Here is a 13850-nt window from a genome sequence, read left to right as displayed (position 1 = left end):
AACAATGAATGGACATTGTATTACAGGAACTGAATCCAGAGCCATATATAGCACTTTGGGGGCACAAACAAGGTTACAAATTTTTTCCCAGAGTAGGTAGCATGAAAGGTTCTTTCAAATCAGTTTTAAAAGTGATATTCAGTGGGGGATGGGAGAATATAAGACACCAGACCCCATGGGTGTAGAATGTCTGGGTGTATCCCAGTGAAAGGACAGAAATCCTAGGACACTGTAAAGTCACTACTGCAGAGGTCATGGTGATGGGAGCTAGGCAGGTAGGCTGAGGGAGGAGATCACTTAAGGTGCAAGGGAGTAAGTTGGCCATCTAGTCGGTTCCTATCTTAATTATTCATTCTTGCTAAGTGCTGAGCTTAGTAGTTTCTATGCTACTGAAGCATATAAGTGTTGTCAGTGTTCTCTAAATGTAGGCACCCTGGGGCAAAACTACAGTCACCCCACCTTAGTTGTGGCATTTTTAATAAAAATGAAACTAGAAGACAAAAGGAAATTGAAGCTAAATGGAAATTTAGTTCCAAGGTTCTCCTTGGAGAAGCCAATAAAACAGCTCGTGGAGTTGATATCATCATTATCTATATCATTTCATAGGATATGTGCCTTCATTTTGTATGTAGTGCTCATCATAAGCACTCGTAAAAAAGACCATTGTGAAAATAATTGTAGCTTATGAGTCTGCATCTACTGCAGAGAACGAGTAGGTTAAAGAATTCTAAGAAAAATTTGATGAAAACAACAAATTGAGAAATCAATACATACTTAAATGCTTTGTAACTTTGATGCAACTGGGAAAGCAGCAAAAAAATACTGAAAAATATGGCTTGGGTTTAAGAAACTAAAGTACGTAAAGGTTTATAGGTAGTACAGAAACCTAGTGACTATATACCATGGGTATTTTCTTCAAGTGGAAATCTGAGAGGCACAGAACATGGGGAGCACCAAGAAACATGACAAAAAAATATTAAACTACCTAGGTTTTAACAGACAGGAAACGATCACCAATGTGGAAATAATTCCTGAATTGGCTTTTTCTATACAAACAGTCTGGTTAGAGCAAAGAATGAAATTAACACTGAACTGAAAGAATAAAAATGAAAAGACGCAACATGTAAATGAAACTCTAAATTATTTAAACACATTTTTTTCAAGACAAAATAGAGAAATGGACAAAGGGACAGATCAACAAAGATTATCACCATTTCCCAAAGAAGTTTAAGTGATGTCAAGCAATTGCCAATGTGGGGAGGTTGAAAGAATGTAGAACCTGCCCAAGTAGGTGAATGCTTGATCTTTTTGCCAAACAAAGAAAATGTTGGGGAAGGGGAATACCAGATTGGAATACAGATGCATTTGTGAAATTTTACAGAAGAGGGTCATGCAGAATTAGGAGCAAAAAGGGAAACAGAAAAAAGCAGAAAGCCTGTCAAGAAAACCAATTAAACCAGATCATTCTGAAAGCATTTAAGGAGGAATGAAACTAGAAGGACCATAGGTAAAACATAGAAACAATGTGACCAGATTTCTTTAATTCTCTCTTCTCCATCAAAGACAATGGAGAGACTGCATTTAGACTTGAGCAGCACAGTGTCTATATGCTTCACGACAAAGCTGTGCAATTACTCTAGAGCAAACAAAGGTGGGAAGCGTAACTGGACAAAATCAAGACCATGCTCCAATTTCCCGAGTTTGTACTGACTGTTCTTCATCCTGCAGTGTTCTCCCTCCTCACTTCTGCCTCCCTTCCCTGATTTTCTTCAGACTCAGCTCAAAAAGTCCACTGTCTTTAAGCCTTCTCTCATCCCCACTGCTAGTGTCTTCCCTACCAGATTACCTCTTATTTACATGGTAAATACCTTGTATGTAGTTATTTGCATGTTGTCTCCATTATTAAGGGAAGGAGGGGAATTAGGGGAAGGGAATAAGCATTTAGATAGCCCTACTATGTGCCAGGCACTGTGCTAAGTGCTTAACAAAAATTATCTCACTTAAATGTCAAAGAAACCTGTGAGGTAAGTACTGTTATTATCTCCAATTTACAGCTGAGGAAACTAAAGTTCCTAATTCCAAGCACACTGCTCAGAACTAGCCACAGAACCAGCCACAGGACCACCTAGCTGTCATTTGAATGCGAGCTCCTTGTTTCTGTCTTTCTTTGTCCTAAAGGCTTAGCATAGTGCCTGACACAATAAATGACTGTTGACTGACTGACTGACTGACTGACTCCCAAATCACTCAAAAGAGTTTGGCCTAACTATCTATACATCAAAAATCAAAAGGATGAAGAATAAAAAATGGCCTACTGTTAAAATTATTACTATGCCACTGGGTGAAGAGTCTAGAGAACTTTCTTCAGTACCTAAATCATGGAAAGAAAATGCATATAGACAATAAACTGGATCTAGAATTGAGTAAGAGGAAAAGAGCAGGCTACATTATATTTGGAAAATATAAATTTGGGGTAGTACCTGAGAAAGGTAGAGTGCTTTGGGGGCAGCTACATGGTGCAGTAGAGTGCCAGTCTTGGAGTCAGGAAGACTCATCTTCCTGAGTTCAAATCTGGCCTTAGACACTTACTAGCTGTGTGACCCTGGGCAAGTCGCTTAACCGTATTTGCCTCAGTTTCCTCATCTGGAGGAAGGCAATGGCAAACCATTCCAGTATCTTTACCAAGAAAACCCCAAATGGTGTCACAAAGAGTTGGACATGACTGAAACAACTCAACAACAAAAAGAAGTGCTTTTAATGACTTCAAGCTTCTCCATGACTCAAAAACCTATCTTTTAAATCAGCATGTAGTATCTTCTGGTGATGCTGCATGGCTGCAAATCATGTACTACTTAAATATTCAAAGAAACAAGACTGTTTTACCCAGCAGGCATGGAAGAGCCCTATGGTAGGCAGAGCTAGGCTGTGGCCCATGACCAGTGAAGATGCATGCGAAGATGGTATCTAAAAGATATTAACAGGACATCTGTTTGAACAAACTATTTTCAAAAGAAGAAATGTAATCAGTAATTATTTGCATAATTCTTCAAAAACTAATAATTGGAAAGATGTAAAACTAAACTAACCCTGAGGTATTATATCACACATCAAGTTAGCAAAGTGTATAAAATATGGGAAAATTCATAGTTGAAGGGACTACAAGGAAGATAGGCACAGAATTTCATTTCCCAGGCAACTGCGAATTGGTTTAAACATTCCAGAAAAAAATTTGGCATGATGCAAATGATATGACTATATCATCCATATACTTTTGAACCAGTGCTTCTGCTCCTGGAACTATGCCTCAAGGAGGTTACTGACAGCAAGAGGAGATCCATATGTACAAAAGTATTTATAGGAGCACTATTTGTGATAACAAAAATCTGGGCAAAATATGTGCCCAATGAATGGGGAATGTTTCAACAAATGTTGGCATATGACTGTAATGTAATATTCCTGTACTATAAGTAATAACAGATACAAAGAATTTGAAAAAACATAGAAATGCTTTTATGAAGCAAGACAGAAGGGATAAAGAAGAGTAGAAAGATATACAGAATCACTAAAATAATGTAAATGAAGTTTATATTTAAAGGAAACAAAACTCCAGTGAAATACAATGAAAAACGTTAGTATCATGCAATTTACACTAAAGGATACATTCTCTTGTTTCTGATAACAATAGATAAATTAACTTCTGTGGAATGTGCTTTGTTGGGGTGTTTGGGCATTTGTTGGGGACCATCTATTACTTAAGACCCAAATATATCAATAATGTTTTTTAAAGCTACTATCAAAGATGTAAATGACTGAAAAAGCAGATGGGTCTATTATGTATTGAGAGCAAGAGCTAACAGGTGGGTGGCCCATGTGCTATAATAATATCCATGTAAAATCAAAAGACCTAGAGGAATATTGGGCAGACAGTCCATGGAGAATTCATAGGAAGGCATGGATAAGAGTAACACAGGATGAAAAGGAAACTATGAGTTTGCACCCTGCACTATATTGATGAGATCACAGATCCATCCAAGCACAGAAGTAAACAGCTCCCTAGAGTGCCATCACAGCTTTCAACAAGGAGGTTAAGGCATTGGTCCTTTTTTATATTAGGAAATGAGGACATGGGGGAAGGGACACAGATATTATTTATCAACAATGTGCAACTTGTGAAGAGGAATACCTTGATCATTATGAGCCTTCAACATTAACATCAACATTAACACATATCCTGAAATATTTTAGGTATTTGAAGGGGTGCCATGTGGAAATGGGATGTGATTTGTTTTACATGGTTCAAAAAGGCTAAAGTAGGAACAGTGGATGGGAGCTGCAGAGAGGGAGAACTCAACTAGATGTTAGGAAAAATTTCCCAACAGTTAGAATATGCCCAAAGTTGAATGGGCTGCCTTCAGTAAGGAGTGAATTCTTCATCACTGGGAAGTCATAAAATGAGAGCTAGGTAATTCTTTGTCAGGGGCATTGCAGAGGAAATTGTATGGGTAGAAGAAGTTGAGCTCTGGGCTGATTTCCACTGGAGATCCTTTGATCCTTTGAATCTGTTGGTGCTCTGGTTCAATTACCAGACAAGTCAGCAGAGTGACTTTATCTAGGCCTTGTCCTTGAGACATGCTTGGTTCAAAATATCAATCATCACCTCTACGTGGACAATGGTTAGGCAAGTTAAGATCTCATTCAATTCTGTAGACCTGTAGATTAGTGCCACAGTCCAAAATGACAGTCCCTAAAAATGTGGATAAAATGAATGGGTTACTAGAAGAGGATGGAGTAATGTAAAGAAAGTCTAAAAGAACACATAACAAAATAATGGGGGCTGGAGAGAAAGATGAGTGCTGCATCTTCGTACCTAGGATGGCACACTTCCTTTCAAGTTCCAAAGTTGGGGAAGGTTTAAAAAAATTTAAATTTAAAGCAATTAAGCCATAAGAAACTATACAACTATATGACTACCATTTCATAGTGTGTGAGGCTTTTTTAGAGTTTGTTTTGGTTTTGGAAAGAATTCAAGGGTTGATTTTGCTTCTTATTTTTGTGTTACCTTAACTCCACTCTGTGTCCCTTCCCCCATGTCCTCAGCTCCTAATATAAAAAGGACCAATGCCTTATCCTCTGGCTTGAAAGCCATGATGGTACTCTAGTGAACTGTTTAGAGGTAGAAAATACTTTATTTCTATGGCTCAATAATCTACACAGGGAAAATTTCATTTTAGGATGACATAATAAACAATAGGTAAGAGGCAGGGTGGACTAGCCACGGAGGGCATGCCTTCAAGTCTAACCTGGGTCCTAGTCCTGTCTCTGACACATACTGTCTGTGTGATCCTGGGCAAGTCATTTAACCTCACACTGCCCCAGGCAATTCTATGTCTGTAAATTGCAGAATAGTTAATAGGATCATAGATTTACAGCTAAAAGGATCCTAGACAGGTCTTGTCCCTGCACACTCAATTTGCAGACTCAGAGATGTTAAATGAATTGCCCAAGGTCACAGGGCTAATATGTGTCAGAGGCAGGATTCAAATTCACTTTATGAACTATGTCATGCAGCTTCATATGCTGATATATACTGGAAGAGGGAGCTTCCAGGGATGAAATCACAGGCTTGGAAAAATAACAAATAATAGGTCAGTTTTGTGTGTGTGTGTGGTGTATGCACATGTTTATTAGACCAAACAATTTTTAGTGAGAAAGTACTCCATTCTGAGAGCCTAAATTTTGTGTTTATTCCTTTAAGTACTGCTTGGTTGAATTTTCCATTCAGATATTCAATTTGTTGCCAAGCCTGCCCCCTTGTGGAAGGTGATAGTTATTTCCTCCAGTCAGCTAAGAAGGCAAATTGTAGCCAAAAGAAATATAATGATATTCTCTCAAACCCCTATATATAAATGGAGGACAAATTCTGTCAGGTATGACAAGAGGCATCCAGATGATACATGGTATGATACAGAATAATGAATTTGGACTCATGAAGATCTGACTTCAAATCTTGACTTACACACTTATTAGCCTGTGTAGCTCTGTCCCTCAGTTTCCTCAAGGGGATAAGAAGAGCAACAACCTCACAGGTTTTTTGAGAGGATCAAAAGAGATAATATATGTAAAGTGCTCTGCAAACTTTAAAGTGCTATATAAGTTCTAGTCATTGTTGTTATCACTATTACTAAGCTGAAAAGACTTAGAGTAAGGGTCAAGTGATAACCTTAATCTCTGTTGTCCAAGGACCATTCTAAGTTTGGATAAGCTGATCACCAGTTTGTCATCAGGATGCTGAATTTTTAGACAGGACAACTTGCAAAGGCTATCTATCTCCTAAGCTGCAGGAGAGTGATGGGGAGGTTTGCAAACTATGTCAGTGGATGAGTGAGTAATTAATCAATCAATCAGCATTAAGGACATTCTATTTGCCAGGCACTGTGCTAGGGAGCTGGACATTCTAATAAATCAAAACTCTTTAAAATATTGGAAGCAAGGAGGTGATTGTTCATTTCAGTTAGAATTCATTAAACTAGCAAGATACTATACTGCACTTAAAATGAGCCAATGTACAAAAAAATGATTTACATACAACATTCTGGGGACACAAGTATTCAATAACTCAAAAGAATTTCAGAGTTGGGAAGTAACTTAGAGGCCACCTAATTTAACTTATAGCTGAGTAGGATTCTTGTTTGTAATATCCCTTGCAAATAGTCTTCCATCTTCTGCATGAAGGCTTCAGTTAATGAAAACCGTTACTTCCCCAAGCAGGGCATTTCAAGCTAGGCAGTTCTACATATTTTCACAAATAAGATAACCTGTATTGCAAAGTGGTAGGGGGAAAAGGTTTTCCCAGCTGTATATTTCACCCTTTTAAATAATTCTGGAGCTGCCTTTGAGATAAAAACTCAACTCTGATAGCTTGTGGACCATGGAGTGTTCTTCCCCAGACTGAGTGATTCCCAAGCCAAGGGACTGATTGATGCCATCTAGTGGTGGCTATCAGGAACTTTGGTTGATTTAATGTGCAGGAGGAGAGCGAGGCACAGGGTTCTCCCTTACAAATAACGAAGCAAACCACAGGCAAACAGTATTGTGCCATCTACATAAGCTAATGAAGAGGAGAGGATTTGGGTGGGGAAAAAGGACTGATGACTTGGGCTGAGATATAAGAAGAACTGTATGAGGCAGAACAACGGCAAAGGAAGCTCAAGTTGCTGGTAGGGTACCAATGGGAAGGGAGAAGGAGTGGGGGAGCCATGAAAGAGAGGACTGATGTGGAGGAATGATTATGGGAACCCTCTGCTGGAGCCCCATCCTAGGCTATAGTGTAAGTGACTGAGGCTTCATGTCAATCAATAACCATTTGTTAAATACCTACTACGTGCAAGGCACTGTGCTAAGTGCTCGGGGTACAAAGAAAGGCAAAAGACAGTCCCTGCTCTCAAGGAGCTCACAGTCTAATGGAGGAGACATTATGCAATGATAAAAACTGGCTATGTACAGGATAAAGTGGAGATAATCATCAGCAGGAAGGCATTAGAATTAAGGGGGGGCAGAAAAATGCTTCCTATAGAAGGTAGGATTTTAGCTGAGACTTAATAGACCCCTTCTGTGTTCTTTGTAAATAAATCTGTTTATGTCTGGAGCCTTGTGCACTTATAAGGGGAGCTGCCAATAATCTACTGGGTGGCATCAGACAGGGAGTTCCCAGGTTATCTGGGTTGGTGGGAGAAGGCTAGAGAAGTGAGAGAAAGAGAAATTCCTCATGGTATATTTGCGCCTGTGAGACTTATTAACACAAGGATTGCATATAAAATCACACAAGTATATCAACTTTTTTGTGTACATAGTAAGTTCATTTGAGTTCCGCCCCCCCACCCCCGCAATAAGCATAATAATAAAAAGGATGTGAAATTAAAAGAGTACTTAATCCAGGCGCTCTTAAATTCCTTGTAATTAAGTCAGCAACTGCCTAAATGGAGATATTGTACTTTGGCTCCCATATGTACACGTATCTAGGATAAGAACTCTGATAGTATGGTTTCCATTAGAACTGGCTATTCTCTTTACTTGGAATCATTTTGACAACATTTCTTTAAAGTTTACAAGGTCAGGATTAAAGTATTTTGAAATCTTACTAGAGCCTGTTTTGACATGAAAACTACTAGATCCTCCATTTTCTCTTTGTTACAACTTACAAGAGTCCTACTCATTAGGAAAATTAGGAATTGTGACATGTTCCTTCAGATGTCCTTTACTGAAATTTGTGAGCTCAGTCATGATGTTTGTTCATGGTCTGTCCATTATTTATATTTTAAAATAGAATCATCCAAATGAGTACCATTTTGGTATAAGGAATTCCATAATCCAAGCCATTTAATATTTTCTATCATTTGCCCCTTTCATCACATAGGCCTTTTGTCCTCAACTGGCCCTCATAAAGGGCAGCTAGGTGGTGCAGTGGATAGAGTGTGGGGCTTAGAGTCAGGAAGACTCATCTTCCTGAGTTCAACTCTGACCTCAGGTATTTACTAGCTGTGTGACCCTGAGCAAGTCACTTAACCCTGTTTGCCTTAGTTTCTTCATCTGTAAAATGAGTTGGAGAAGGAAATGGCAAACTATTCCAATATCTTTGCCAAGAAAACCCTAAATGGGGTCACAAAGTGTCAAATGCAACTGAAAAATGAATAATTGGGCCTTCACAATCCTGGTCTGACGCCTTTGGTCTGACGCTCAGATCCCTAACATGTTTGATTTGTTTTATAGAGAGGGAAGGGAAGAAATAGTGATTTTTAAAGTTGATGCTACCTCTGTTAAAGGTGCCATGTTTTCTGGTACCATGTTTGCCTGTTGGCTAGGGTTCCACTGAGGTCCCTAACTTCCTTCAAATACCACCAAACCAGTTGGAAAAGTTCGAGAGTGGCAGATGCCAAAAACTTCCCAAGATGAACTTGTCACTATCAGGAAGTTTTCAGTTCTCCCTTTAACTCCTATTCCATTGCACCATAGAAAGTGTAGTGTTCATAATGATAATACATTTTTCATGCCCTAATGTTTACAAAAATCTCTTAAATAAGTAGTGCAACATTATTTGATCATATAAAGGATAAGGAAACTGAGACTTAGAGGAATGAAGTTTATATACACAGTTATATAAAAAGAAGTGAGAGAACCAGAATTTGAACCAAGTTCTTGTAAATATCCATGTTTTTGCAAGACCTTTCAAAATGGGCCACTTTATGGGTTACATAATGAGGAACTGTCTTCCATGTATCCATAGATCTGTTGCCTGAACACTTATCAAGGAAACCCAAGGAAATTTCACAAGGAAACAAGCCCAGAAGCTACAGCTTAGACATCTCCTATTTGTTGCATAAAGTTCTAACTCACAGAAATGTATATGTCAATACAATAAACCTTCTTGTGGAAATCTTATAAGCCACAGTTTTAAATGATGCCATCAAGTTTCAGAAAGACAACTCTCAGTTTTGACAAAGAATTCTTACCTTATAGATGCAGGATTTTGCATTCAAGAAGAATAGCTCAATGGTGGCATTATCCTTTAGGTATGAAATGCTTTCAATATAGAACCTGAAAGAGAAAACAGTAATTAAGGAGAGGCAGAAGTTATGGGAGCAGAAAAGTCCACTGCTACGGTAAACTATAAAGTAAAACACTGAATGAGGACCAGAGTGCATACATATACAAATGCAGAAAGATGTCTTAATTGGTGGGTATTTCTCTATCTACTCAATAAAAATTTTCTGATTTTTAGGAAGGACATTGCAAGTTGAAATGTGTCTAAAGGAAGGTAATTAGGATGGTGAGAAGATTCGAACCATGGCATACTAGGAACATTTCAGGGAAATGGAGAAGACTTGGGGAGAGAGGGTGCTGTATTTGAAGGACTATTATGTGAAAGAATAATTTGCATTAGTTTGTTCAGTCCCAGAAGGCAAAACTAGAAACAGTGGGTGAGTGTTATAGAGAAGGAGATTTCAGCTCAACATTATGATGGCATGGGGAACCCCACTTCTTAAAAATTGGAGCTGTTCAAAAGTAGAACAGGTGCCTCAGGATTTAATGAGTTCTTCATCACTGAAGGTCTTCAAATACAGCCAGGACAACCATTTGCCAGGGTTGTCATAGAAGGAATTACTCAGCAGGTAAGTAGACTTTATGACTCCTGTGGTTGCTTTAAACTATAAGATTCAATGTGTTTATGATACATCTCTTTAGGAAGAAACTGTATTGTAGTTTCTTGCACAGTTACATCTGTCCTTTATGGACTTCCTTGATACTTAAGGTAATGAGTCTGCCATTAATTTGTGAGACTAGGGCTTCAACCTCATTATTTACCTCTTTCTCCAACTTGCCTTGGTATTAGCAATTTTCAGCATTAATTTATTCTTTATACTCCAAATCAGAGGTGTCAAACTCCTGGTTTTAACCAGATTAAAATGCAGTTGTGAAGTGTTTAACAAAATAAATAAGAATATAATACAAGATAGAGAATGTTAACTTGTGCCTTTATAAGCCAATAGGTAGACCTCGGGGATCTATTTGGTACCACTGCTCCAAATAGGCTGTGTTCAATTGAATGTCTTTTTTGTAATAAGTTCAATAGGGTTGAATGAGGTACCATTAAGGTACCTTAACACTACCTGTGTTGAAAACCACTACTGTTTCTCTTTCCAGAGGTGGAGAGGAGGTTGCTATGATTTCTACATATCCAAAGAAAGAAAAGTTTCCTAATTCTGTGGTGCCAATGCATATAGTACCATATAAAATTGAATTTATACACATCTGTCATACAGATGGTTCTTAGAAGTTTATTTTTCCCCAAGATGAAAGACACAAAAATGATTTAAATTCATAGGAACAAAAATGTATCTTCACACATTGGTTTCAGGGTTTACTTTTTGCCAAAACATTGTCTCTGCAGAATCTGTGGCCACATAGACATGCACAATGTAGCTTTTAATGCCAAAACTTTGACTTTTAAAATGGCTTGTATATGACAAATATCATTGAGTAAATTCTCATATGGTATAGTGTCTGCTAGTGTTTGTTTCTTATAAATCCAAGTGACTATATTTATTCACATTTTCTAGAAATGGGGAAAAATAATTGGAAGGGATTACTGAAAAGCCTGACTGGTGGAGCCAAGATGGTGGATTATAGGAAGCAACCCAGCCAAACTCTCCCAACGTTTCCCTCCAAACAACTTTAAAATAATGTTTAATTGAATTTTGAAGCAGCAGAACCTACAAGAGGTTGGGGTGAGACATTTTTCCAGCCTAAGACAACTTAGGTCAGCAGGAAAAGTCTGTGACACTGGGGTAGGGATGGCCCACAGCACATGCAGTGGTAGCACCAGTTGTGGGCCTTGGAGGTGACTGAAAGAGCAGTAGCAGCAGCTTTGGGAGATCTCTGGCCAGAGATGCTAAGGGTGGGGGGGTCAGACAACTAGTAAGAAAGCTAAATGATAGCAAATGCCATATAATATCTAGTAAAATGCTGGTCTATTCACTGTATAGAATTTGGAGATATTCAAGAAGAGAACTGACAGCTTTCAGTTATGGAAAATTTGGATATTCTTCTTAGTAAAAACTACCAGATGACTTTATGAGGGTTGTTATTGTTGGTGTTTGTTTTGGTACAATGATTCAGTGACTTTATTGCTCTAAGTTAATTATTCCTAACACTGGTTTTATGACACCCAATGGCAGGAAAAGATGGTATTTCAGAAATGGAATGCCAAGTTATTAATTCCTGTTTTTCTTATGTCGAATATATATTTATAGGGTTAGGGCACAGGTGAAAACCAGGAGTTGGTAAGGGCCACTTTGAAATCTTCCCTGTTCAAAAAATCTTGCTATAGTACCCATTTTATGAATTTGGTTCATTTGGGTTAATCAATTCCTGTTTTAAGAATGAAAACATGCCTTGGTCCTTTGCATTGGGTTATAGACTTAGAACTAGAAGAGACTGCAGAAATCTTCTAGTCTTCATTCTGTAGATTAGGAAACAACAGGGAAGCTATCTCAGTAGGTAGAGTAATGCTAGAGTTATAATTCAGGTCCTTTGACTCTCGATCCATTGAGTGTTTTTCTCATTACATTAATAAGCCCATCACTCATTCATACTTGATCATGAAAGATTTTAATCAGATCATTTCATATTTAGGGTAAATCGACTGTGCTGACAAAGTTGGAATTAAGTCCCAAGGTAGCTAGGTAGCCCAATGGATAGAGTGCTAGGTCAGGAGTCAGGAAGATATGAGATAAAATCTGCCTCAGACACTTATTAGTTGTGTCACCTAAGGCAAGTCACTTAACCTCCCTCAACCTCAGTGTCCTCATCTGTCAAATAGGATAGTAATATCACCTACCTCACAAGGTTGCAAAAATCAATGGAGATAACACGTGTAAAGTGCTTTACAAACTTTAACATGCAATATAAACACTAGCTAATACTGCTATAACCAGGAAGAATGAGAGAAAGTTTTGAGGGATTGAAGGACAAATTCAGTTCAGATTTTTTTTTTAAAAGAAAGAAAACAGAATCTAAAGACCATACATCAATGAGCTTGATTGAAATTTAGACTATTTTAAAAAGAGCTGGTTAGCAAATATTTAGAAAAGGAAGTAGTCATTTTTCTCTTTTCCCTGATATTGCTTTGAATAAATTCCCAATAATTAGAACCATTTTATTGTCTTTAGTTTTCCTCACTAGCCTCAGTTCATTCTGAGGTTTACTAATGTAGATTCTTGTTTTTCTCTGCACTATTTGGTCAGACCCTAAAGAGTAATCATTAATATTTAGATATCAGCTCAGATGGAGAGTTATAGCAGAGTTACCCAGGAATTTGTCCTTGGCTTTGGGTATTTTGACACTTTTGTCAATAATATGCATGAAGGCACTGATATCACACTTACTGAACTTACAGATGACCCAAAGCTAGGAGGTAAAGCTAACACAGACTGCAGAGCCAAAAGGATCTTCACAGGTTAAAATAGTGGGACACAACCAACCAGATGAATACAATCTGGAAAAATATAAAATCTTACAAATTGGATTCAAAAGAATCAATTTGGTTAGTGTAAGATGGGGGAGGCATGTTGAAGTGAAAAAAAATCAGGATTTTTATTGACTACGAGCTCGTTGTTTAGTCATTATTCAGTTGTGTCAGACTCTTTACGACAGCCATTTGGGATTTTTTTGGCGAATACTGCAGGAGTTTGTTTGCCATTTCCCTCTCCAGCTCATTTTACAGATGAAGAAACCAAGGCAAACAAGGGTAAGAGACTTGCCCAGAGTCACACAGTTAGTAAGTGTCTAAGGCCAGATTTGAACTCAGAAAGATGAGTCTTCCTGATTCCAGGTCCAGTACTCTATACACAGAGCCCACCAACTGCCCAAATACAAGCTCAGTATGAGTCAAAAGTGTGACATGGGAGCCCAACAAAGAATATAATCTAAGTTGCATTAAGAGAGGAGGGTGTCCAGAACAACTAGGGATGTAATAGTCATGCTCTCTTCAGATTAGCTCATATCTGGAACACTCAATTATGTTCTGATTGGCTTATTTTAGGAAGAACCTAGAATGTCTAGTGGAGGAGAACCAATGTAGTAAAGACACAGTAATAGGGTGAAGAAAATGGGGATGTTTAATCTGGAAAGGAAAAGATTTAGAGGAGACATGATAGATGTTTTTTCTCAAGTATTTTAAGGAGTCTCATGTGAAAAATGGCATACTCTGTTTTACTCAAGAGGGCAAAAGGAAAGCAAAAGGTGAAAGTTGTAAAGTAGCAAATTTATTTTTTTATGTAAGGAAACACTTCTTA

The 13850-nt window shown here is 38.0% G+C and overlaps 1 protein-coding gene across 1 annotated transcript in view; it reads right to left on the bottom strand.

Annotated features, from left to right (window-relative positions):
• The window catches only part of FRMD4A (FERM domain containing 4A), a 292241-nt gene that overhangs the window by 152497 nt on the left and 125894 nt on the right, over positions 1 to 13850 (bottom strand). Inside the window, exon 5 of the mRNA XM_036761667.1 lies at positions 9507 to 9591. Within this exon, the coding sequence (XP_036617562.1) occupies positions 9507 to 9591 (85 nt within the window). The remainder of the gene's footprint in view (positions 1 to 9506; positions 9592 to 13850) is intronic.

Source organism: Trichosurus vulpecula, chromosome 5, assembly GCF_011100635.1.
Source record: "Trichosurus vulpecula isolate mTriVul1 chromosome 5, mTriVul1.pri, whole genome shotgun sequence".
Taxonomy (NCBI): Eukaryota; Metazoa; Chordata; class Mammalia; order Diprotodontia; family Phalangeridae; genus Trichosurus; species Trichosurus vulpecula.
The sequence above is the reverse complement of the archived record's forward strand: the minus strand, read 5'-3'. Positions and strand labels throughout refer to the sequence as shown.